This window comes from Schistocerca piceifrons, chromosome 5, assembly GCF_021461385.2.
Source record: "Schistocerca piceifrons isolate TAMUIC-IGC-003096 chromosome 5, iqSchPice1.1, whole genome shotgun sequence".
In the NCBI taxonomy this organism is placed as follows: Eukaryota; Metazoa; Arthropoda; class Insecta; order Orthoptera; family Acrididae; genus Schistocerca; species Schistocerca piceifrons.
The window spans coordinates 43530862-43558241 of NC_060142.1; the positions used below are offsets into that span (position 1 = coordinate 43530862).

The following is a 27380-nucleotide window of genomic DNA, read 5'->3' on the forward strand; positions in this document are numbered from 1 at the left end:
CTTGATGAGCAAAATAATTAATTTCAGTTTGTATTTGTTGAGTGACTTCACATTTGCTTCATTTATAATTTTGAGTACAGCATGATAGTGAGCGACTTTTAAGTCTCTGTTTTGGTTGTAAACATGACTATTTGCACTATGGCCACAACAACAATTGACTTTTTTTTTTTTTTTTTTTTTTTTTTTAATACAATGCATGCTACATATTTATAATGTAATATGTACTCATTCCTGTTCAACCTAAGCTAATGCATTCATCCCTGTTTTATCATACAGCATGCCATATGAGGCCCTCAAAAAGAGCAAAGGTGTTGCATATATACATGTGCAGTTGTGTTTGCAGGAACAGTGCAGCTTAGGTAGTGGTCTCTTTGTCTTAGAAACTAAAACAAATGTTACATTGTAATGTATGCATATGGGCTAACACTTTTATATAAAGATTACTTTTATTTTACTAGGGAGCTCTGTCCCTATTTTATGTGCCACAATCACTCACACATCTGCTTTTCATACACAGCAGCAGTTAAAGGTCTTTTCTTCCTTGTTTCAAGTAGACTGAAATCTTATTTATATTAAATAAAAAGGCCAAAAACAAATGTTAAACATTTTTTGCATTTGTAGTCTTCTTTCGTTCTTCAATTCTGTTGATTAAAGTCGCAAGTAACTCTTCAATTTCAGTAGCTGCTTTCTCCAACTGAGTGTTGTCTCTACAAGTAAATGAATCTGAAAATAAATTAAGTAGGTCTATCAGGCAGTTAACAACCTTTAATCATTGACAATCTTATAATAAGTCTATAGCTACTCTAGCTGAGATGGTTAAAAATCAGGAAAAAACTATAGCATGGCTATAAATGAATGGCTCCATACAAAAGCAAAATCATTGGCTTGATATTTGACTAGCACACAAGAAAGACAATAGCACACAAGAAAGACAAGAAAAATTATGTAAAATATGTGGTGGATCTTTATGTTTCCTAACTAATCTGTATACTTATGGAAGATATGTTGTAGCCTTCTTGTCAGAATTGTATCTGTACAAGTTACTGCACATTCTGTCTGTTATTTAAAGATATTTTGTCAGTTTGCAACAAAATGAAAAGACTATGATTCTTATAAGAAAGGAGCATGCATTTGTCACCATTCTCAATAAACATTTGATGTTCCTTTCATCCCATTAATATTATGATGACAGGATGAAAGCATAACTCTTCAGTTTTTACAGGTGGATGTTAAGTACAAAAAATTGTCAGGAAGTGCCAGATCTTTGGGGCAGATGTATATGTCTGAAATAGCAATCAGGCCATTCACTTGAGCCTCACTTCAACATCATAGATAGAAGCAGATAAATGTTAAAGATGTTAACTAAGATTTTCAGGGAATAAGATACATAAACTGTAAGGTACATGAACATTTGAATTTATGTGTGGAAAACATTTAGGACAAAAAATATTTATACATAATGGACAACACAAAAGAGAAGACTGAAAGTAAACAATAATTTCCTAATTATAAATGATTTACTTATTCATAGCTGATATTGAAGGAAATGACTTTAAGCACTGTCTACTGAGACAACGCATGCCTTCAAATGTGCTTGTTTTTCAAATTAATGCAAAGTTTCTTACAAAGATACTCACTTCATCTTTCATATCCACTAATTATTTTCCTCTGAGTGCCAGTCTGAGCAGAGTGGACTACAGAAGCAGCTTATCCTTTCTGAAGCAGATGGTATACATTGTTTGTTTAGCAGTATTCTTACCTGACTCTCAGTAAAAGTGCACAGTAGCTGTTTACTGTGCTGTAAGTGTCTGCACAGAGTGAGTTCAAACTCTCAGCTTAGTGTTACATTACTTACGGTTTCGACAAAACTTGATAAAAGATGAATACTGACTGCACCTGATGTGTACTATGCAGATGGCTGCTCCCCTGTGATGCACTGGCACTGTGGCACACGGGACGAATACTTTATACCTCTTGGAGTCTATAGCTTCACCTGAGATCCCTGATGCCACTGCATCTTCAAATTAGCACATTCCAGCTGGCCAACATTTGCCTGACAATGACTGGCAAACAATGATGAGTTCGTGAAAACCCGTGCAGAAAGCGAAAGTCGGTACCGGCTGTATGGCTGTACCCTTATGTCTTAAAAACAGATTTGAGGTACTGTCTACTGTTGAAAGAAGCTCCAAGCCAGCATAGGACGCCTCACTTGTTGGAACTGTGGATAATCTTCCCAAGAGGTCCGGACAAGTGCAGATGGTGGGATTGCTCGTCATCAGGCGCTCCAGTATTAGGCAGGTTCTTCTCAGGGAAATAGTGGGCAAGTTGGAAAAGAAGGCCAGTGTCCACTCCGTTTGCTTGCTGGGAGAAATGGGAGGAGGTCTCATCCAAGATGTGAAGGAGACAATGCCAGCAATGACAGAGAGCACTGAAAGCATCCGGATGCAAATCGTGGCTCTTACCGCCATGAATGATGTCTACTGCTAGAGTTCAGAGGCCATCTTCAGTTCCTACAGGCAGATGGCTAATTTGGGAAAGACAGCTAGCCTTTCCCATAGTGAGGAAGCAGAGCAACCACTTTGCAACATTGTTTCCAGAAATGATAATGGTCCTCTGGGTTTGGAGCTGAATGAAAGGGTTAAACTAGAGGCTGTGATGATCTTGGATGTGGATTTCTTCATCCCTGTTATTGGGTGGAGAACTGTAGTGTCATTCACTACTTACAGGAAGTTGCTACTAGGGTAGCAGAGTATATGTGGCATGTATATGTGGATTTTTTCAGGATTGAGAAATCCCTCCACAGGTCTGATAAGATGCATTCTGATTCCAGACAGAATAGCATTCATCACAACAGTTGGGAGAAAGAAAATGTTAACACAGAATTAGTTAACTGTGGGGGTTTCTATGGAAATATCCTGGAACTAGTCTTGCTTATATACGATAACAATGCCAACAGAGTACTAGGGACCTAAAGTTAACTGAAACCAGATGTCGGCACCAATGAAATTCTAAACTCTGACTGGAATGTACACTCCAAGACAAAATAAACAGTGCATCATGAAGAAATTATCCAAATGGGGTGGAAATACGTACATGTACGGGCAAACAAATAATTACAGATCCATAAAAATTGGATGGTTTATCGAAAAAAAAAAGAGCTTCACAAACTAAGCAAGTCAATAACATGTTGGTCCACCTCTGGTCCTTATGCAAGCAGTTATTCAGCTTGGCATTGATTGATAGAGTTTTTGGATGTCCTCCTGACAGATACCATGCCAAATTCTGTCCACTTGGTGCATTAGATTGTCCAAATCTTGAGATGGTTGGAAGGCCCTGCCCATAATGCTCCAGTGGTCTTGATTGGGGAGAAATGCAGTAACCCCAGTGGCCAAAGTAGGGTTTGGCAACCACGAAGCAGTAGAAACTCTTGCCATGTGTGGGCAGGCATTGGCTTGCTGAAATGTAAGCCCAGGAAGGCTTGCCATGGCGGGCAACAGAATGGGATGTAGAACATCATCGATGAACTGCTGTGCTGTAAGGGTGCCACGGATAACAACAGAAAGGGTTCCGCTATGAAAAGAAGTGGCATCCCAAACCATCATTCCTGGCTGTTGGGCCATATTGCAATAACGGGTTTCACATAAAAACAATTTCGTATTGCATTGAGATCACACTTCACTCATTGCAGTTATCTTGGATATGAAGAACATGAATGTTACATTTTTCTTGGTCTCTGAAAATAGGTAATAGTAGAAGTATCAGCTGGACAGGCTGTTTTATATGTGTAAAATGCCTGTCTGAAGTGGTCTATAAAAGGCAAATGTTGTTAAGGTGATGAGTAATTGCTGCCCACATTCAAAGTTAATCTCAGTGCAACGCATGACCTTCCTTTAATACACACCTGCAGCCGTGCCCTGTTGTACATCCACTCCTTCAGTAACATGTTTCCACCTACGTAGCTCAGTAGTCAGTGTGTCTCACTGCTGTGCCTGGATTTGATTCCCAGTACTGCCAGGGATTTTTCCTTAGTGGGCAGCGTGTAACAGGATGCACTCAGCCACATGATGTCAACTGAGAAGCTACTTGAGTGAGAAGTAGTGGTTAGTATCTGGGAAACTGACAATAGCTGGGAGAGCAGTGTGCTGATCCCAGGCTTCTCCAAACCACATATATGTCTCACCACTGGTAGAGGATGGCCCAATGACTGGTTGGTACTACATGGTCTGTCACATGTGGTATGTGGAGCATTAATTAGATTTATACGACTCTGATGAAGCTGGTAAGCTCTTAAACTGAGAGTGCAGCAACCTAAGCTAATGCATTCATCCCTGTTTTATCATACAGCATGCCATATGAGGCCCTCAAAAAGATACTGCAAGACCATACAGTATCTGAGGAATAAAATGATCAGTTCCAATGGTGACTGATGATTTGACTGAGATGAATAGGAAAAATTTGATGTTCTCAAGCAAATAATTCCATATATAAGTGTTATTCGCCACTGAATAACTGCTGAGGTTCTGGGCTTAGTCACCACCAATGACCACAGACATATTTATTTTTTATTTATTAATTGTAGAATGGTGTCTACCCAGCTTTATCAGATGAAATTTGTAGCTGCTTAAGAACAAAAGCACTGAAACTGAAATGAACCTTGCACCAGGATAGGAGCCAAATAACTTTTATTTAATGCAACAATATTTTCAATGCATGTGTGGACACACACACACACACACACACACACACACACACACACACACACAAACGCGAGCGCGCGCGCACTCTCGTGCAGTGTGTACAACTACACTGTACCAGCACTGCGGCCCGACTAATGCTTATAGTTCATAATATATCTGTTGTTGAACAGAACACATTTTAACAAACTAATTTCCATGCCCGTAGGCAGTTTTATTACTGGAGTAAAACTATTTATATTATTCCTGAAGTATATGGAAACTTACTGATTTTAATATTTGGTACCATGCACAAAGAGACCGGGTAAGTTGACATTTTGTTTGAGGGAACACAGTCATATGACAGTATGGGATAGTACAGTTGATTTGCCATTTGATGCAATACCCATTGTGCTAATGGAGTTAGAGCTTAAATTTTGTAAGTCTGAGAAAAGTAGCAGTTTCATATTTTTACAAGAAAATACAGCATCAAATAATAATAAAAAGTAGTATGTATTCTCGTCTTAGCTTGGTGTTCCAACCCTCACCCCACCCCACTCCCTTCCCCCCAAAAAAGTAGTTTTTCTGCTCTTTCTGCTTCTTTTTACCCCTTGCGGAAATACAAAAGTTGTGTGGTCAAGGGGGTCTCTTTTGTCTCCATAACTATCTACATGTGGAATTTAAAATGTGATGAAACCAGTTCACAGCCCAGGATGGTCTGCAAGGGCATTTACATCGCACTTTAGTTGTAACCGAATGAGGAAGTGCGTTTGTTAATACACTGGCTACAGGTTTGTGAGAATGGAGGCCTATGCTCTGCCCTGCCGTGCTGAATCATTTCATGTAAATTCTGGGATACTTCCTTAACCAAGGATATGGCCACTAGCCTATCCTCTCTTCATTAAACACATTTGTATAAAGACTGAATTATCAATACAGAGTAATTTAGCTAAGCCATTCACCTCCAGTATTTCAGGAACTGTTTTAAGATACCGTAATTCTCTTTTCATCCAGATGACTAGTAAGAAGATCCTCATTAAACAGAGTATAGTCTCTTTTGGTTTCAACTTCTTCTTCAAATGGAGTTATAGTAATTTATGCACTAGTGTCTTGGTATTTAAAGTGTCATATTCAATGGCATTTCACCCTCCAAAATCGGCTTATTAGTTTTGCAGTAATTCCAATATTTAGAATTTAGGCTATACGTTTTGGGCATGAAACCAATTGCTGTTGTGTATAGACATACCCAAATATTAAAATATGAGTATGTCACTTCAGATAAGAAAGAAACAGAGCTGCACCACATTGATACTAGTATAAAAGGGGTACAGACGAAAAGTAGGTTGAATGCATAAAAGTATGTAGACTGTGTCCAACAAGAATGACAATTCAGTAAATGTGCAAAAACTATTCTCTGAAGGGCACTAGAATACTAATCAGAGAGTAAAGGGCATGTCTGTAATGAGCAGAATGAAGGAAATAATGTCCTGGAAACTGTAGCTCGTTATCCACATGCTAGCTCCAGAGACATTATGAATGCCTTTGGAATGAGTCAGCCCAGTATTGTTCGCATTGTGTCACTTCAACAGATTAACCAGCGGGACTGCAGAAGAGTCATGGAATTCTGTTGCTCAGTTATCAGTTGTCCTGAATGTTTACCTGATTTGATGGGACTGAACTTTTTTCTATGGGCTAAGCTCAAAGATGAAATCCATGAACTAGTTCTGATGACCCAAGAGGATTTAAACCATTACACTGAACAGTATGTGCACTGACATTGAAAGAATTTCTTCAGTCTGTTGAGAGGTACTTCCTTCAATGACTGCAGATATGTATTGCAATAGGGTAGGCATTGTAAACACTATATGATGTAAATGAAATTTTAAGGAAGCATTTATGACCACAATATTTTGCGATTTCCTTTTTGTTGCTGTTGCTGGTGTCATTTTTCAAGGTAAGTGTGTATCTCAATGTTAAACTCGTGATGCAAAGTTATTATTTAACAATCTTTATTGCTCAGTTCCCTGTATTGCAAACTAATTCAGTTTTTCACATGTATTTTTCCTTCAAGATTCTGGCAAAAACAGGGCACAATAGTGAGATCTTTAGCACTCATACTAAAATTTTATGAGATGAATGTGGATAAAGGGTGCAAAGTCATTAAAAACAGAGTGCGCAACCCCCCCCCCCCCCCCAAAAACACACACAATCTCTGTCTCTCAAGGAAACTATAAACATTGCTTATGTTGTCAGATTGAAAATTTGCAAAAAAACTAGGGGAAGCAATTTCAACAACTCAGCTCGTTGATCATTGGTATAAAAAGGAAGAACCAGTTTCTCTGCAACACCTTAAAATCTCCAGCCTAAAATCTTGGGCTGTAGTCTAAACACTTCACAATACTTTAAATCCTTTACAACACTTGTCTTGTTATCAGTTCACCCCACACTTGGCAATGATGTTCTGAAGCAACGTAGAAATCGGGGTAATTGAGAGAACTGAATACACTCTCTGGCCCTTTCTATGGCACTAATGCATATAGGCAACATTTACTCTCTGTGATCCAGAGACATTTGATACTCATAGGTGCTAAACTTGTTAGCAACGAGCATCTAAGTCAGAATCTTTGCATGTCTGTCTGTACAAATAGTACCACTTGTTAGAGATAGTATCTTTTTACTTCGTGTGTCTTCTGATTCACAATCATCTTTGGATTTATTTAGTAGTAGAAGTTGAGTTGTAATGTTAAATATCTTATGACTTTACAGTCTGAAATGAATAAAGTTGGTCATAAAAAGGATTTTGCTTATAGGCAACAATGCCAAACTATGGTTAGTTATTACAGTAGCAAATAGGTTCACAATCCTTTTATGGCACAAGGAAATGGCAATATGCTGTAAAGTTTTCTGTAACTTCGTATCTGTCTAATGGTGATCCACAAGGAGATTCTGAGTCCGAATCATAGCATGCAGGAGTGACAATGTTTCTGACTACAGTGAGTATGTCTTTACTAGGAAATCTGGTATGGTGATAGAAGAACTAAATCAAAAAGTGTCAGTGCTGATGTTGAAGACATTAATCCTACAGTGCTGGATGTTTTGTTTAGTATGTCGAAGATTGACAAACAAGTAATAATCGAAGAAAAGTTCATCCATAGTATACAAATGGATAAAAGAAGACATTGCTTCAGATTCAACAATAGATTTCCCTGTTACATTAGACTGTGTCAGATGACAACAGTTTTTGAAGTAGTTCTTGGGCTCTGAAATAATGGACACAATACTGAGGGAGACAAATCTCTATTCAATTCAGCTGACAACGTTGTTTGCTGATATGAATAGAAATAAAGTGGAGCACCAGTATTTGTGTATTACCATAAGGAAAAAAGACTGAAATACAGTGAGGGCTATTCAGAAAGCAGGGAACATTTCCGTCTGATGCAGCTAGGTGCGCACCAATTGCATATATTTCAGTATGTGCATGCTTGGCAGCTCAGTCGGCATCCATCCGTGACAGCAGGAACATCTCTGTGCATCTGGTTTTTTCAATATTAGAATTTGAAATGTGTGCTGCAATTGAAAATTCCACCAGTTGTGAGGTGCGGTCTGTGATATGGTTTTTATTGACAAAAAACCTAAAACCTATAGAAATTTATCGTGAACTGTGCGAAGTGTACGGAAACAATGTAATGAGTAAATGTTCCATCTGGAAATGGTGCATTCAGTTTAAAAATGGCCGAACCAAGGTTCATGAAGAACAGAAGAGTGGACGCCCGAGCATTGTGACTGACAATCTTGTTGCTAAAGTTGATGAAACGATTCGTGAAAACCGTCACTTCACAATAACGGAGCTTTCGCTTTCTTTTCTACATGTTTCACGGACTTTGTTTTTTGAAACTGTCACTCAAAAGCTAGGCTACCACAAATTTTGTGCAGGATGGGTGCCCAAAATGCTTACAAAGCACCATAAAGAAGAGGGAATGGGGGCAACATTGACATTTCTGGAGGCCTACCACAAACATGGCGATTCATTACTGGATCAAATCGTAACCGGTGATGAGACCTTGGTGAAACATGTCAATTGCGAGACAAAATTACAGTCCATGGAGTGGGGGCACACAAGGTCCCCACAAAAACCAAGAAAATATTTGCAATCCTTGTCAGTAAGGAAGTTGATGGCGACAGTTTCTTGGGATAGGCAAGGTGTGCTTCTTATTGATTTTCTCAAATGTGGAGCAACCAATTCTGCCCGGTACTGTCAAACTTTGCACAGCCTTAGAAGAGCAGTTCAAAACAAATGTCGAGGAAAGCTGACATCCAAAATTTTAATTTTGCATGACAATGCCCGACCTCTTACGGCAAACCGCACTAAAGAACTCCTTAATTCATTCAAATGGGAAATTTTCCCTCATCCGCTTGCAACGCAGCGCTTTGATGACGACGCAGAACTCCAGGCGGGCATAACTCACCAGCTGAAGTCTCAGGCGGCAGACTTTTACGACGAACGTCTTTCAAAGCTTGTCCACTGCTATGATTAGTGCCTCAATGTGCTTGGTGACTATGTGGAAAAGTAGAATGCATATAATAAAATGTATTTGTTGTACTTAGCTTTCTTTTAATGCCAAAACGTTCCCTACTTTCTGAATAGCCCTCACATAAGCATTCCAGTGGCTGTGTGAGTAGAATACGTACCTCAAATTGGCAATTTTGCTTGTAAGGCAGCATCTTGTATTTGCAAAAAATAACAACAAAATTTAGAAAACATTATATAACATTGTTTGCATCATACGATGAAAACAACTAGTTAAATATTTGTTACAATGAAAATTATCAATGTTTGAAAATACAAGATAATTGGAAGCATAAAAAAACAGCCACCAAGTCGTGGCAGGAGAAACCACATGAAACGGATACGGAAATGTGCAAACGTGTAGAGCCAATGGCTCCTTCTGGCAGAAGGGTAGAAGGCAGAGGAAGAGGGATGGAGGAAAAAGACTGGTGAGGTTTAGGTACATGGGGAGAGTTATGGAAAAGTTGACTAGAACTCCAGATCAGGAGAGATGTCCTGGATGGGTTGTGAAAAAAAGAATGATTGTTGATGCCTGCACCAGACGACATATGAAAACCTGAGAGCTTAAAGGTGAAAGAACGAACAATAAGCCAGACAGAGACTACTGAAAGAACATGCTGCAAGGGTCACTAAGAGTGGAAAGCTAAGTGCATTATTATATGGTAGACATGGGGTGGGAAGATCAGAAAATAAAAGGGGGGACAAAGAAAAGTAATAGTTACTGAAAAGAAATTCTAAGACCACAGATGCTGAAGAAAATTTAGCCAGACAAGTGATGATAAGCAAACAAATGTTGTAACCCCGGTTCCTGCCTGTTGAGTTCTCCCTCCTGACACCAGTTTCTCAGAAGAGATGGAAGCTGGTGTCACAACATGTGCCTCTCCTAAATTTACATTAACTGCTGTGATCTTGGCAATTCTTTTTAGTAAATATTCCTTTGCTTCACGCCCCTTTTATTTTGTTGTTGTGGTCTTCAGTCCTGAGACTGGTTTGATGCAGCTCTCCATGCTATTCTATCCTGTGCAAGCTTCTTCATCTCCCAGTACTTACTGCAACCTACACCCTTCTGAATCTGCTTAGTGTACTCATCTCTTGGTCTCCCTCTACGATTTTTAAACTCTACGCTGCCCTCCAATACTAAATTGGTGATCCCTCAATGTCTCAGAAAATGTCCTACCAACCGATCCCTTCTTCTGGTCAAGTTGTGCCACAAACTTCTCTCCTCCCCAATCCTATTCAATACCTCCTCATTAGTTATGTGATCTACCCATCTAATCTTCAGCATTCTTCTGTAGCACCACATTTCGAAAGCTTCTATTCTTTTCTTATCCAAACTATTTATCGTCCATGTTTCACTTCCATACATCGCTACACTCCATACAACTACTTTCAGAAACGACTTCCTGACATTTAAATCTATACTCGATGTTAACAAATTTTTCTTCTTCAGAAACGCTTTCCTTGCCATTGCCAGTCTACATTTTATATCCTCTCTACTTTGACCATCATCAGTTATTTTGCTCCCCAAATAGCAAAACTCCTTTACTACTTTAAGCGTCTCATTTCCTAAACTAATTCCCTCAGCATCACCTCATTTAATTCGACTACATTCCATTATCCTCGTTTTGCTTTTGTTGATGTTCATCTTATACCCTCCTTTCAAGACACTGTCCATTTCGTTCAACTGTTCTTCCAAGTCCTTTGCTCTCTCTGACAAACCTCAAAGTTTTTATTTCTTCTCCGTGGATTTTAATACCTACTCCGAACTTTTCTTTTGTTTCTTTTATTGCTTGCTCAATATAAAGATTGAATAACATTGGGGACAGGCTACAACCCTGTCTCACTCCCTTCCCAACCACTGCTTCCCTTTCATGTCCCTCGACTCTTATAACTGCCACCTGGTTTCTGTACAAATTATAATAGCCTTTCGCTCCCTGTATTTTGCCCCTGCCACCTTCAGAATTTGAAAGAGAGCATTCCAGTCAACATGGTCAAAAGCTTTCTCTAAGTCTACAAATGCTAGAAATGTAGGTTTGCCTTTCCTTAATCTTTCTTTTAAGATAAGTCATAGGGTCAGTACTGCCTCACGTATTCCAACATTTCTATGGAATCCAAACTGATTTTCCCCGAGGGCGGCTTCTATCAGTTTTTCCATTCGTCTGAAAAGAATTCGCGTTAGTATTTTGCAGCTGTGAATTATTAAACTGACAGTTCGGTAATTTTCACGTCTGTCAACACCTGCTTTCTTTGGGATTGGAATTATTATATTGTTCTTGAAGTCTGAGGGTATTTCGCCTGTCTCATATATCTTGCTCACCAGATGGTAGAGTTTTGTCAGGACAGGCTCTCCCAAGGCTGTCAGTAGTTCTAATGGAATGTTGTCTACTCCGGGGGCCTTGTTTCGACTCAGGTTTTTCAGTGCTCTGTCAAACTCTTCACGCAGTATCATATCTCCCATTTCATCTTCATCTACATCCTCTTCCATTTCCATAATATTGTCCTCAAGTACATCGCCCTTGTATAGAACCTCTATATACTCCTTCCACCTTTCTGCTTTCCCTTCTTTGCTTAGAACTGGGTTTCCATCAAAGATCTTGATATTCATGCAAGTGGTTCTCCTTTCTCCAAAGGTCTCTTTAATTTTCAAGTAGGCAGTATCTATTTTACCCCTAATGAGATAAGCCTCTACATTCTTACATATGTCCTCTAGCCATGTCATATGTATGACATATGTATGTCATTGTTTTTGAAAATCCAACCAATAAGAGGGTGAAACAAGATTTTTAAAAAGATATTTCGTTACATTAAATACATTTTAATGCTGAATTTATGAAAACTGGTATTTCACTTCTTGGTTAGACATAAAGAAATATTTGTTTGAGCATTAAGTTTGCTATGGAAATACTTCTACAAGAACAAAAAAGGCATGATTAACAAAAACTTTGGACTCCAATTCCCAGAGTCACTTTTTGGTCAGAAGTACATTCAGAAGAGACCCTGCTTATATGACCTTCATTAACATGAAAAACTTAGAAAGTGTTGCAATTTGTGACCAACATATTAAATAAAAACAAAAAATCTCTGCAGGCCACGCAGTTTACGTGAGTGAAGCAGCTGGCACTAAGCTAGTTTAATATAATTGGATATATAGGAAATCTAGTTAAAAATCAGGGGCAGGGGAAACTGCATAAAAAGGTTTCAGAACCAGTGGCTCCGTCCTCAGGCAGAGGAAATGAAGACTGACTGTTGGTGCCTGCACTGAACGATATTTGAAAACCTGAGATTTAAAAGTGGAAGATAAATAAGCAAGACAGAGATTACTGAAAAAGCATCATGCAAGAGTCAATAAGAGCGGAAAGGTAAGTGAGTTATACAAGGTATACAGGAGTGGGAGTGGGGGTGGTATAGTCAGGTCAGAAAATAAGATATAATAAAATAAAAGAATTTTGCGCAGAGCATAACTTAATCATAGCTAACACTTGGTTCAAGAATGATGAAAGAAGGTTGTATACATGGAAGAACCCTGGAGATACTAGAAGGTATCAGATAGATTATATAATGGTGTAAGGCAGAGATTTAGGAACCAGGTTTCAAATTCTAAGACATTTCCAGGGGCAGATGTGGACTCTGACCACAATCTATTGGTTATGAACTGTGGATTAAAACTGAAGAAACTGCAAAAAGGTGGGAATTTAAGGAGATGGGACCCAGATAAACTGAAAGAACCAGAGGTTGTACAGAGTTTCAGGGAGAGCATAAGGGAACAATTGACAGGAATGGGGGAAAGAAATACAGTAGAAGAAGAATGGGTAGCTTTGAGGGATGAAATAGTGAAGGCAGCAGAGGATCAAATAGGTAAAAAGACAAGGGCTAGTAGAAACCGTTGGGTAAAAGAAGAAATATTGAATTTAATTGATGAAAGGAGAAAATATAAAAATGCAGTAAATGAAGTAGGCAAAAAGGAATACAAACGTCTCAAAAATGATATCGATAGGAAATGCACAATGGCTAAGCAGGGATGGCTAGAGGACAAATGTAAGGATGTAGAGGCTTGTCTCACCAGGGGTAAGATAGATACTGCCTACAGGAAAATTAAAGAGACCTTTGGAGAAAAGAGAGCCACTTGTATGAATATCAAGAGCTCAGATGGAAACCCAGTTCTAAGCAAAGAAGGGAAAGCAGAAAGGTGGAAGGAGTATATAGAGGGTCTATACAAGGGCGATGTACTTGAGGACAATATTATGGAAATGGAAGAGGATGTAGATAAAGATGAAATGGGAGATATGATACTGCGTGAAGAGTTTGACAGAGCACTGAAAAACCTGAGTCGAAACAAGGCCCCCGGAGTAGACAACATTCCATTAGAACTACTGACAGCCTTGGGAGAGCCTGTCCTGACAAAACTCTACCATCTGGTGAGCAAGATATATGAGACAGGCGAAATACCCTCAGACTTCAAGAACAATATAATTCCAATCCCAAAGAAAGCAGGTGTTGACAGACGTGAAAATTACCGAACTATCAGTTTAATAAGTCACGGATGCAAAATACTAACACGAATTCTTTACAGACGAATGGAAAATCTAGTAGAAGCCGACCTTGGGGAAGATCAGTTTGGATTTCGTAGAAATATTGGAACATGTGAGGCAATACTGACCCTACGACTTATCTTAGAAGCTAGATTAAGGAAAGGCAAACCTACATTTCTAGCATTTGTAGACTTAGAGAAAGCTTTTGACCATGTTGACTGGAATACTCTCTTTCAAATTCTGAAGGTGGCAGGGGTAAAATACAGGGAGCAAAAGGCCAGTTACAATTTGTACAGAAACCAGATGGCAGTTATAAGAGTAGAGGGACATGAAAGGGAAGCAGTGGCTGGGAAGGGAGTGAGACAGGGTTGTAGCCTCTCCCCGATGTTATTCAATCTGTATATTGAGCAAGCAGTAAAGGAAACAAAAGAAAAATTCGGAGTAGGCATTAAAATCCATGGAGAAGAAATAAAAACTTTGAGGATCGCCGATGACATTGTAATTCTGTCAGAGACAGCAAAGAAACTTGGAAGAGCAGTTGAATGGAATGGATAGTGTCTTGAAAGGAGGATATAAGATGAACATCAACATAAGCAAAACAAGGATAATAGGAATGTAGTCGAATTAAGTCGGGTGATGCTGAGGGAATTAGATTAGGAAATGAGACACTTAAAGTAGTAAAGGAGTTTTGCTATTTGGGGAGCAAAATAAGTGATGATGGTCGAAGTAGAGAGGATATAAAATGTAGACTAGCAATGGCAATGAAAGCGTTTCTGAAGAAGAGAAATTTGTTAACATCGAGTGTAGATTTAAGTGTCAGGAAGTCGTTTCTGAAAGTATTTCTATGGAGTGTAGCCATTTATCGAAGTGAAACATGGACGATAAATAGTTTGGACAAGAAGAGAATAGAAGCTTTTGAAATGTGATGCTACAGAAGAATGCTGAAGATTAGATGGGTAGATCACATAACTAATGAGGAGGTATTGAATAGGATTAGGGAGAAGAGAAATTTGTGGCACAACTTGACTAGAAGAAGGGATCGGTTGGTAGGACATGTTCTGAGGCATCAAGGGATCACCAATTTAGTATTGGAGGGCAGTGTGGAGGGTAAAAATCGTAGAGGGAGACCAAGAGATGAATACACTAAGCGGATTCAGAAGGATGTAGGTTGCAGTAGTTACTGGGAGATGAAGAAGCTTGCACAGGACAGATAGCATGCAGAGCTGCATCAAACCAGTCTCAGGACTGAAGACCACAACAACAACAACAACAACAACAATAAGTGTTAGTGTTTTTTTTTTTTTTTTTTTTTTTTTTTTTTTACCGTCCCGTCGACAACGAGGTCATTAGAGACGGAGCACAAGCTCGGGCTAGGGAAGGATGGGGAAGGAAATCGGCCGTGCCCTTTCAAAGGAACCATCCCGGCATTTGCCTGAAACGATTTAGGGAAATCACGGAAAACCTAAATCAGGATGATTGAACCGTCGTCCTCCCGAATGCGAGTCCAGAACAACAATAAGTAAGGGGCCTATACTGTAGAGAGGGCAGATCTCCACCGAAATTTGCTTCTGCCCTCTTACAAAATTTAAAATGCACTCAGTTAAAATGTCGTGTACAGTGATTTGCATGCCATGGGCTTCAAAGACTGGGGGGATCCTCACACCAAAATAAGAAGCCATATGTTAGGAAACAGTGCCCAATGCAGAGGTAGGTCATGGTCACTTCATCTCGTCTTAGTGGCCAGATAGTTAGCTTCATCAACTGCCTGCCACACATCCTCCCACATCTGCTTGGATCTCAGATGCAGCAGTGAAATGACAGCCTGCAGGGAAATCGTACATTGTGTCACATCATGTTCCCTGCAATGCTCCTTAGCAGCTTTGTCTGCTTGTTCATTTGGCTAAATTTCCACATACCCCAGTACCCAACAGAATGACACCTGCTTCTCCTACTGTTGAAGGAAGTTCAGTTGGTCATGTATTAGCTGGATCATTTTTTCTGCTGGGTACATGTGCTGAAATGAGTGTAGGGCACTAACGGAATCACAGCTGATGAGAAACTGTTTGACCTCATCTACCCCAATGCCTTCAGGAATGCACGGAGCTCTGCGCTAAACGCAATACATTCACGAGGAAGGTGAACACTAAAGACACATTCAGTGAACACCTCTGAACAGCCAAGGGAATCCCTGGTTTGGAACCATCAGTATACACAATTTTAAAACTGAGTTACCTATCTAAAACATTAAAAAACAGAGACTGAGACACAAAATTTGGAGTGCAGTCTTTCTTGTAATTCAAGAAGTCTAAAATACACTGTCCAGTAATGCGATCTTATGCCGAAAACTTGAATAGCCACCTTCTGCAACGTGGACTACTATGAGACATGCAGGAAGAGATTCAATGAAGTTCTGGACGGTACCAACAGGGATGTGGAGCTATGCCAACTCCAGTGCCATGGACTGCTACTCTAGGTTTCTCAGCTGAGGATCCATGGCCCGAACTGTTCGTTCGTTGGTCCCACGGATTCTCAAATCGGACTAAATAATGGGAGTCTGGTGGTCAGGGGAGTACAGTAAACTTATCCTGGTGCTCTTCGAACCATGGATGTAGACTGTGAGCTGTGTGACTCGTTGCACTGTCCTACTGACAAAAGCCATCGTGTCGAGGAAAAGCAAACGGCCTGTAAGGGTAATACATGGTCCCCAGGGATAGAAGCATACTTGTGTTGATCCACTGTGCCTTCTATAATGACACTGTCACCTAGGGAACGGCCTGGTCCCTTCCGACGATTGATGCAGGATGTTTGCCATTTGTCCGATGGAGCATAAAACGTGATTCATCTGGAAAGGTCACCTGTTGTCTTAGCATTTGTCTCTGAAGAAATGCAGTCAGCATGAGTGCATGAACAAGGCACCTGCTGCAGAGGCTTACGCACACCAACTTTCACCAAAAGATCTTTAAGGAGACACTGTTGGTAGCTCTTTGCTTTATCTGGGCAGTCAGTTGCTCAGCAGTTCCACACATATTTGCTTGGACACATCTCCACATCCATCGCTCACCTCTGTCATCTATGGCCCAGGGTGTACCATAATAGCCTCAGTGCCAGTTTTGAATAGTGCCATTTTGCCATCCATGGTATACTTTAACCATGGTGGCACGTGAACCATTTACAGACATAGCCATTTTGGAAATGCTTCCATCCTTTTGGATGTAACATAAATCACATTACAACAATGACTGTCCCATCAACACACTTAATATGACCTCCTCTGCTAGCACCGCCACCTGCCATTTGTGACTGATTATTGCACACTGACATTGAACATAGTCAGTGGTCACATTAATGTGAATGGACCGTGTTTTTCTGGGCCTCTGTAACAGCCAAGGTGGAGATCAGCTCCAACCTTGGTGTAAAACTATAAAACCTGCCACACCCAACTGCAAAAGGCAATCCTTCACAAGAATCCACAGAACACCTTTGCTTGTTGTCCATTATGAATGAGCCTTTCCACTGGTAGCTGAGTAACAATATGTTGTCGGGTGCAGATTGTTTGGTGTGGACATTGTCTTATAGGCTTATTGCACCATGAGGAATTGTTGTCTGATGCGAAGCAGTGGCTCACTGGCCCCAGCATAAAAGCTCAGAATAGGGTTGGTTTTAAAGACCCCAGAGGCCAGCCAAACCAAATAGTTAATTGACTATCAATTTTCCAGTTGTCTAACATAAGGTAATCAAAATTATTGCACGAATTACCAATATTACGCCACCAGTAAATTTGACTCATATTATTACAAAGCAAAATATAATTTCTATTTTCATCAACTAGCCATGAGCCTGTCTTTATCTACCCCCATCGGACTGTACGTCGGCAGTTTGAGGCTATCCATTACCCAGTTAACATCTGTATGTTGGTTTGCTTAATTATCAGGTTTCAATAATTTTGTCAGTTTATAAGTAACAAAGTTCATATACAGTAATCTTGTAATGAAAGTCACAACTGGGAATACTTCCAACAATATTTATATGCAAAAAGAACAGGGCCTCGATACAGCTCAAGCCATATTTCCGCATCAAGGCTTGATGATCAGTAAAGGCCAAAACGTAAAAAGCTTTCATTTGATTTCAATATCTGAATCTGTATCGGATATATTGCAACTGTTAAAACTTACTACATGTGGTACTAACTTAATTTAATGGTTTTTACACTAGAGAAAGTAGAGAGGTCATAACTCAGTTAATAACCATTATTTTATGAATAAACAATTAATATTATTAAGAGAACTGTTAGTGAACTATGTGAGACCCGACTTTCTCCCAGTGTACACAACGTTCAAATAACCTAAGGGAATGCAGCCAGGTGAAGTCATTGACAACTGCTGGTATTTCGGCATAAGCACACCCTGCCATTTTCAAAGCATAACAGCATATGGCTTGGAAAGAGTAGAGAATGCTCCTGCCTAAATATCGGCGTTTGTTGATGATGTCACTCAGCTGCATTCCCGCACGTTATTTGTTACTGAATTGATCATCAGCAGAATGTACTTAAAATTAAATAAAAGTGAAAAGATTTACAACTTAAATCAGTGGTGTTGTGTGTGTGTCATTTAACTGAGTGACCACAAATCAAAACAATTTCAGAGTATGAGAGCTCATTTCATAGTGCACCAGCAAGGATTTACAGCAACATCACTGGGTTAGTATGGTTCCAAAGTGCCTGCTCCACCCTATGTTCAACAATCAGGCACATGAGGTTTTCAATTGCTCTACCTCTGGGGCAGGTGCCTGCAGAGCCCCAAAGCACACTGTGTGTGTTAAAATCACCACAAAGGACAAGGGGAATGGGGGAGCTAAGCTGAGTAAGGTGGTCAAGGAGAGCCTCTTTGTTTCGCACCTCATGTGGGTGCAGGTAGAGGGAACGTATTGTCAACCTGTGACGCACATGCACTGATACCGCAGCACCTTGTTTTCTCCTGAAGACTGATAAGCGTTTGCCTATCCTGAGCTAATATACATAGTTCCTCCACATGGGTTGTAAGCCCATTCCAGTTCCACTGAAGTATGGAACACATCTTAACAGTGAGGTTGTCCTCTACCTTTCTTCCACAGTGTGGAGGTTGCAGAGGAGGGGGAGCAGAGGCGAGGGACATCCTTACTATCAATGATATGGTCATCGTCTGATCCATCCGACAGGACCGATGTGGCAAGGCCTGATTTGTTCCAGCCTGGATTTTGTGGATAGTGTAAGGTAGTTTTAACAGAAACATTTTGTTGGTGACCTCCGTCTGCTCTGAGCCTGTTATCATTTCTCACATTAGGTTTTGCAGCTACAATTATTTCAGCTGTAAGAGAGCTTTGCTGTTGGACGAGCAATGGAGGCTAGCAGCTGCATTCACAAGTGCAGGCTGATATGCTCTGCTCAGCTATAAAAGTCTGGTTGCCAGTACTACTATTCTGTACAGACTGCAACACTGAGGCAAGCGACTTCACAAAAGTGGGTGACTATGTAATCCTAAATATCTTCTTCCTGTCAGAGTATAAGATACGTTGAGTGCCAAAAATCTCTGTGTCTTCTACAAAGATGTTCCTTGCTCGAAACTAATGGACTTCAGGGCATCTGACACTCATGGGTGGGGCAGTACGTTGAACAACTAGTTTGTGGGCAGCAGCCACATATTCCACACATAGCCTGACTCTTATGGCACATGCTGAAGGATTGAACTAAAGCAGTGCAGCAGATTAGGTGCACTCTTTGACACAAAACATGACCAGTAGATGGCGCTGCAGTGTCTGAGCCCATGACAATTGTGACATGGGGGCAAATAACATGGCTATGCTGATAATATTCTGTCTAGCTATCTGTAGAATCCGATAACACTATAGGCTGAGGCTTCGTAGAGGAAGGCTTGTCTTCTGTTGGAGCTGTTGTACGATATCTACATCTTTGGATCAGTGGTACGTCATGTGTCATCTGAATGCAACATCTTGGAGTCGAGACCATTACTTGTCCAAAATTTTTTATGATGCATTCTCTCTGAATACCGAAGTCATGAGTATTAGGGTAACACAGATGCAACATATTTCAGTTTCTGCCAGACCAGTAATAATGACAAATCTGTCTAGTAACATTTTTGTGAGAGATTTCTTAGCATACTGTCAGCCCGTGAACACCACATGTGCCAGAGCTCCCCAGGACCTGTTAGCTAGGAACTGGCAGCAGCAGTAGCAGCAGCGGTAGCAGAAGCAGCAGTGCTGTGCACCCTCAACCTCTATCAAAATTGCCAGCTACTGCTCATCGTTTTGGATAGTATAAAATGTTTTGCTGTTTTATAGTTATGCACCATTAAAAAAAAAAAAAAGCCTACAATTTGTATTTCATACTCAAAAGCAATGGAAGCAGATGACATGTTTTAATATGATGAGTACTGTATTACACTAATTTGCAAGACATGAGTACAGCTCAAAATTAATTATATAATTTGTGATCTAACCAGAATACCTCACAACATTATTTAATGTTATTATTAATGTTTTACATCTCATTTCATTTCCTCTCAGAAGCGATTCTTCATGCAGTTTTATTCCTCAGAAATTCATACATTTTAGTCAAGCACCAATGAGTAACTGTGGTGTAACGCCAATGTTTGATTCCTTATGGTAAATATATATGCAATAAACTGTGCGGAAGCCTTGCATTGCATGTTCTATAGCAACGCAAGCACACTGTATATTTTGACGTCCACGTATGGATTCATGGAGAACTTAATGGTGATTGAAAGTGATATTTCAAGTATTCAATTATGTACCAAAATCACCAAAATTGCCCATTTTTTTAAGCTACCTACAGTGAAAGGAAGTTGCTAATGCTAGTGCCAGGAAACATCTGCCAGGGTGACTAACTTCTTTTTACTAAGGATTAACACACCAGAATTATGGTCATCAGTATGTTCACTTTATAACTATCCCAGTGACATAAGTAGGGTTGCCACAAGTTTCCCCAAATGAAATTCCCTGATATTTCTCTGATTTTCAAACAAGTTTTAGCATTTTGTCCTGACAAATTTTGAGATCTCAAGGGTAAGTTAGGACTTTGTAGTCTTTGCAGTACAAGAAACAACAGTGCAAATGAGGAAATATCTTAAAAGAGAGAAAGAAAGGCAGATGGCATTCCCTGATGTGTGCAAAAATCTTAAGTACTAACATTAATATCTTTTGTAATGGACTGTTTTTAGATGGAGAAAGCAAGCCGAATGGTATGTATGTTTCATTAAGACCACTGATGTTACTTTATTTCAAATAGAAAGAAGCACATTCAGTGACAAAAATATGCATTTCCTTGGAGTTGCAAGACTGATTTAAAATACCTTCAAGGATTTCAGAGATAACCTCAGAAAAAAGTAGGCCTCTTGAAAGAAGTATATAAGGCAGGGAAGAATTGTGTAAACCAACACTGTAGGTGACCACCAATAAAAATGTTGGTTTTACTATGTTTGTTATTGTCAATTACCCACTGTGTTATATCTATTATTTTACAGGTATTGTGTGATTTTTCTTCCAAGAAATATACGAGTACATAATGTACAAACCACCAGTGAGTGACACAATTTTCTTGTTATTGTACATATTTTCTGACACAGAAACTACTTTTTAAGTGCCAAGATGTACTAGAACAAATAAAATGTCCATAAAACACCAGACTGTCCAATGTACTCGCGGTGAGACAGTCGCAGTTCCCGAAATCCATTGCCCATGGCGTCTGGCTTGCTGAGGATTGATTGATTAAATGAGAGGGTTACGGGACCAAACAGTGAGGTCATCAGTCCTGTGATTCCGAAGTTAATCACAGAAGAAAGAGGATCCAGTCAGGAGAAACAAATTCTAAAATAATGAAGTTAAAACACACACACAGTAAAATGCATAAGAGGTGAGACCAAATACAAAAACTGGAAAAAGACAGTGGTCTTTCCATGGGGGGAGTGGTCATGGGGTCCCAGACCGAGAAGACATGCAAAAGAGGTCCCAAATACAACCACCTGATCCTGCTCCAAGAGTAAAGCAAAACCTTGTATCTGGAAATATAAACTACTTTCATGGAAGAAACAGAGGACCAGTTCAACAATCCGTGAATCATCTGCTAATATTAAAATTAAGGAATTAGGAAAACTATACTTAGTACAAAGGGCCAAAGAAGAGGACCAATATGTGGGATACCGTCAGTCTGGCTCAACAACCACATTGTGAGCGGTGGTTCGTTACACAGGAGGAAACAATGGGTGAGCCTGGAATGACCAATGCATAAATGACATAAAACTCCTTCCGAGATGAGTGGAAGAAAGAGCACCAAACTGTAGTAGACTCCTTGATTGGGAAGAGTTTATTACTAGGAGCAATAGTGCACCAGATGTCATTCCACTTTTGGGCAAAGAGAGATTTGACGTAGAACTGCATATCCGCAGCTGGAATCATGAAAGGGAGTGGGGTAAGTATCTGCTCCTCTAACCGAACGGTCAGCCAGTTCACTCCCTGGGATGCCCCCATGACTTGCGACACAGAGAAAGACAACTGAGCAGGAGGCATGGCCAAGAGCTGAGAGAAAGTCATGGATAGCAGAGACCAAAGGGTGATGAGAGTAGCATCGGTCAATAGCCTGCAGGCTGGTCATTGAGTCATAACAAATTAAAATGCCGTGGAGGGAGATCTGAGAAACAAAATGGAGGACTCTGTGAATGGCTAAAAGCTCTGCTGTTAACACACTACATGATTCCAGCAATAAATGGTGTTCTATGCCAGTAGGAGACATGAAAGCATGTCCCACGTTACCAAATACTTTAGAACCATCAGTGTAGAAGATGGTGGCACCCTGGAACTCTGCAAGGATGGCATGTACAAGATGCCAGAAAACCATAGGGGTGACAGAGAACTTAGGACCCTGGAATAGGTTGGTTCTAATCCGTGGCCTAGGCATCCTCCAAGGGGAAAGGGGGGGGGGGGGTTAAGGGGGCAAATACATGGGGTGCATTCCAGTGACTGGAGATGGAGATCCCAACAGAGGGAAGTGAGACACATGTCAACTGGTAGGTCCACTGGTGGGTTGTTGTCAAGAGGGAGACAATCCTCGTTTCCAAAGACAACAGGTTACATGGGAAAGTCAGGGAATTGGTAAATGGCGATTGCCTAAGAAACCAGGAGTTGGCTACATCATATGTGTAGAGGGGAGAACACTGCTTCTGCGGGGAGACTGTCAGCAGGTCTAGTGTGAATGGACCAATGGCCAGACGCACCCCAAAATGATGAACAGGGTCAAGTAGTTGCAAAGTGGAAGGAGTCACTGAGCCATAAACCTGACTACCATAATCTAGTCTGCTCAAGAGCAGAGCACAGTAAAGATGGAGAAGAGTGGTACGATCTGCACCCCAAGATTGGTGGGCCAGGAGGTGGAGAGCATAAGCTTCCACATGCATGTAGTCTTTAGGTGGTGCATGTGGGGCAGCCATGTCAGCTTGCTATCAAAAATAAGGTCCAAGAAACAGGACTGTGCTACAACATTGAGGAGCTGGTCGCCTAAATAAAGTTGTGTTGGGGTGTACTGTGGATCAATGACAAAAATGCATAACCTGTGTTTAGGAGGGAGGAAACTGGAAGCCAAGGGAAGCAGAGGTCCGTTGGATGGCACCATGGAGCCACCACTCAGCAGATGCTACCAAGTGGGAGCTCCACCAGATGCAAAAATTGACGATGTACAATATCAGGGTAACCACAGACCCAGCAGAAGTTACAAGCCCATTGATGGCTATGAAGAAAAGTGTGACACTTAGCACAGAATGCTGTGCAATACCGTTCTCCTGAATCCAAGGGGTGCTGAGTGAAGTGCCAACTCAAACCCGGAAGATCCAGTGGGATAAAAACTTGTGGACAAAAATCGGAAGGGGGCCATGGACGCCCCAGCCATGGTGGGTAACTAAAATGTGATGGCACCAAGCCATGTCGTATGTCTTATGTAGGACAAAGAAGACCGCGACCAGGTGCTGGAGGTTAGTAAAAGCCTATCAGATGACTGTTTCCAAGCTGAGTAAATAGTAAGTTGGGGATCATCCTGCCAGGAAGCCACAATGATATGGGGACAGAAGGTACCGAGATTCGATTACCCAACGTAATCTGAAGCTAATCATCCTCTCGGGTGGTTTACAAAGGATATTAGTCAGGCTAATTGGGCGTAGTTGCTGAGAGACGCTGGGTTCTTCCCAGGCTTAAGGATGGGAATAATTATACTGCCTCGCTATTGTGACGAAAAAGTACCGCTGAGCCAAATGCAGTTAAAGACCTAGGAGATGTTGCCTCTGGGGAATGTCCAAGTGTTGAATCATCTGGTTGTGGATGGAATCCAGACCTGGGGCCGTGTCTCTTGCAGAGGTAGGGCCCTGCAAGAATTCTCATTCAGTGAAGGGTTCATTATAGGTCTCAGTATGGTTCAGTTTGAAACAGAGGAGGGGGGGGGGCGGGGGGGGGGGGGGGGGCGTCTGTTATGCTGGAGAAAGGCTGCAGGATAGGAAGAGGACACCAATACTGTCACAAAGCGTGTCGTGAGGTGTTCTGAATGGAATAATGGATCAGTGCACACAGCACCTTGGAGGTTAAGATCCTTGACAGCTGACTGTTGCTGGAGGCCCAGAAGGCTACAGAGCTTGGACCAAACCAGCAATGAAGAGCTATACGTCCCCAGGGAAGAAACATGAGCTACCCAAGCACGACTCGTGCCCCGTCCTCACAGCTTTACTTCTGCCAGTACCTCGTCTCCTACGTGTCGAGGGTCGTGCTTGGGTAGCTCAGTTGGTAGAACACTTGCCCACGAAAGGCAAAGGTCCCAAGTTCGAGTCTCGGTCCGGCACACAGTTTTAATCTGCCAGGAAGTTTCAGGTAACAGAAATGCTTAAAAGTAAGGAGGTTGGCCTGCGAAGGATATCGTTTAAATCAATGCAGTGCCCGTCGGCAGTCCTGGACAGCGACTGCTACATCATTGGTCCACTACGTTACCGGTCAACAACACGGGGGACCTGTGGATAGGGGGACAGCAGTGCCAGCAGCATGAAGAATAATAGCAGAGATGCCTTGGATGACTGCATCAATAGAATTTGAGAGGAAGGTATCTAAGTGCACAGCAGACATATATAAAGGTCAACTGGGCCTGCAGAATGCCCAACGTGGGGGCCTGTCTGCCTGGCGGCAGCAGGGGAACGATAGAATCACTGAAAAGTGGTCACTAAGTTCATCATGGGATGACCAATGTAGGGAAGTCACGAGAGCAGGGGAGGAGATTGTGAGATTGATAGCAGTAAGGGTGCCATGAGCAGTGCTGAAGTGGGTAGGGGAACTACAGTTGAGGAGACACAAATCAAGGTCTGTAATAAGTTGGTCAATTACGAAACCCCTACCTGCTGAAGTGACCCCCCCCCCCCCCCCACCACAATGGGTGGTGGGCATTTAAGTCCCCAAGGAGAAGTAATGGAGGCAGGAATTGCTGGATTAAGGTAGACAGTTCAACAGGAAGTGGCTTACCTGGAGGGAGGTAGACACTGCAAATGGTGATTGCTGGAGTTGTTTAACCACTATTGCTTCCAGGTTGGTACATAGGGGGAATCCAGTCACTAATGACATCGGAGCGAACCACAGTGCTACACGCTACACTGGGGCCGGCATGGTTCCAACAGAATGCCCGATAACCATGAAATGTTGGAGAGTGATCATCACGGAAGTGCATTTCTCGAAGAGCAAGACAGAATGCAGAATAGGAGGTAGCGAGATGTCGTATTTCCGGTAGGTGAAGATTGGGATGACATACACAAATAAGATGTCAGACTGCAAATTCCTTGACTTGCGCCAAAGGGTAGTTGGGTTTCGGGCTCTGCTGAATATATCAGGTGACCACTATAGGCAGGAGGTGGCTACACGGGTAGCAGGGACTGTGTGGTATGGACTGGGTGGTTTTTTAGGTTAGAGATTCTCGGGAAAACACAACAAGGGCTTCAGTCACAAAGGGTGATGGCCGAACACAGGAAGAACATAGATACAGGAACCACCAGTATAACAGTTGTAAATTGTTGTAACTGTGTTGGGAAAGTACCAGAGCTCCAAACACTGATGCTAAAATCGTTATAGGCATTGAAAGCAGGCTAAAGCCAGAGATAAGCTCAGCCAAAATTTTTGTGAAGAACCTAATGGTGTTCCGAAAGGATAGGCTAAACACGGTTGGCGGTGGTGTGTTTGTTGCTGTTAGAAGTAGTTTATCTTGTTGTGAAATTGAAGTGGGTAGTTCCTGTGAGTTAGTATGGGCAGAGGTCATTGTTGGCAACTGGAATAAAATAATCATTGTATCCTTTTACCGACCTCCCAATTCAGATGATACAGTTGCTGAAAGGTTCAAAGAAAACTTGAGTTTGATTTCAAATACGTACCCGACTCATACGATTATAGTTGGTGGTGACTTTAATTTACCCTTGATATGTGGCGAAAATACATGTTTAATTCCGGAGGTACATATAAAACATCATCCAAAATTGTGCTAAATGCATTCTCTGAAAATTATTTTTAGCAGTTAGTTCTTGAGGCCACACAAATAGTAAACAGTTGTGAAAACACACTTGACCTCTTAGCAACAAATAATCCTGAGTTAATAACGAGCATCAAAATGGATACAGGGATTAGTGAACACAGGGTTGTCGTAGAGAGACTGAATATTGTAACCCCAAAATCCTCCAAAAATTAACGAAAAATATACCTACTCAAAAAAGTAGATAAAAATTCACTTGATGCCTTCCTGAGAGACAATCTGCACTCCTTCCAAATTAATGATATAAGTGTAGACCAAATTTGGCTTGAATTCGGAGAAATAGTATCGGCAGCAATTGAGAGATTTATATCAAATTAATTAACAAATGACAGAGCTGGTCCTCCTTGGTACACAAAATGGGTCAGAATACTGTTGCAGAAACAATAAAACAAACACGTCAAATTTAAAAAGACACAAAATCCCCAAGATTGGCAATCTTTTACAGAAGCTCGAAATTTAGTGCTGACTTCAATGCAAGATGCTTACAACAGTTTCCACAACGAAGCTTTGTCTCGAAACCTGGCAGAAAATCCAAAGAGATTCTGGTCACATGTGAAGTATGTTAGTGGCAAGAAACAATCAATGCCTTCTGTGCACGATACCAATGGAGATACTATCGAAGACAGTGCTGCCAAGCAGAGTTACTAAACAAAGCTTTCCAAAATGCCTTTACAAAAGAAGACAGACAGCAACTTAAATAACTTAATAAAAGCAAATCTTCTGGTCCAGACTGTACACCAACTAGGTTCCTTTCAGAGTGTGCTGATGCATTCCCTCCATACCTGACAATCATATACAACCGTTGGCTCGACGAAAGATCCGTACCCAAAGACTGGAAAGTTGCACGGTTCACACCAATATTCAAGAAAGGTAGTAAGAGTAATCCACTTAATTACAGGCTCATATCATTAACATCAATATGCAGCATGATTCTGGAACATGTATTGTGTTCGAACATTGTGAATTACCTCGAAGAAAACGGTCTATTGACACACAGTCAATATGGG

General features: G+C 41.0%; 1 protein-coding gene across 2 annotated transcripts in view; it reads right to left on the reverse strand.

Moving 5' to 3' along the window:
* Positions 1-201: 201 nt before the first annotated feature.
* The window catches only part of LOC124798392 (dystrophin-related protein 2-like), a 107479-nt gene continuing 80300 nt past the window's right edge, over positions 202-27380 (reverse strand). For both annotated transcript variants that reach the window (XM_047261768.1, XM_047261767.1), the window contains exon 11: positions 202-723. In XM_047261768.1, coding sequence (XP_047117724.1) covers positions 599-723 — 125 coding nt within the window. In that variant the 3' untranslated portion in view covers positions 202-598. The remainder of the gene's footprint in view (positions 724-27380) is intronic.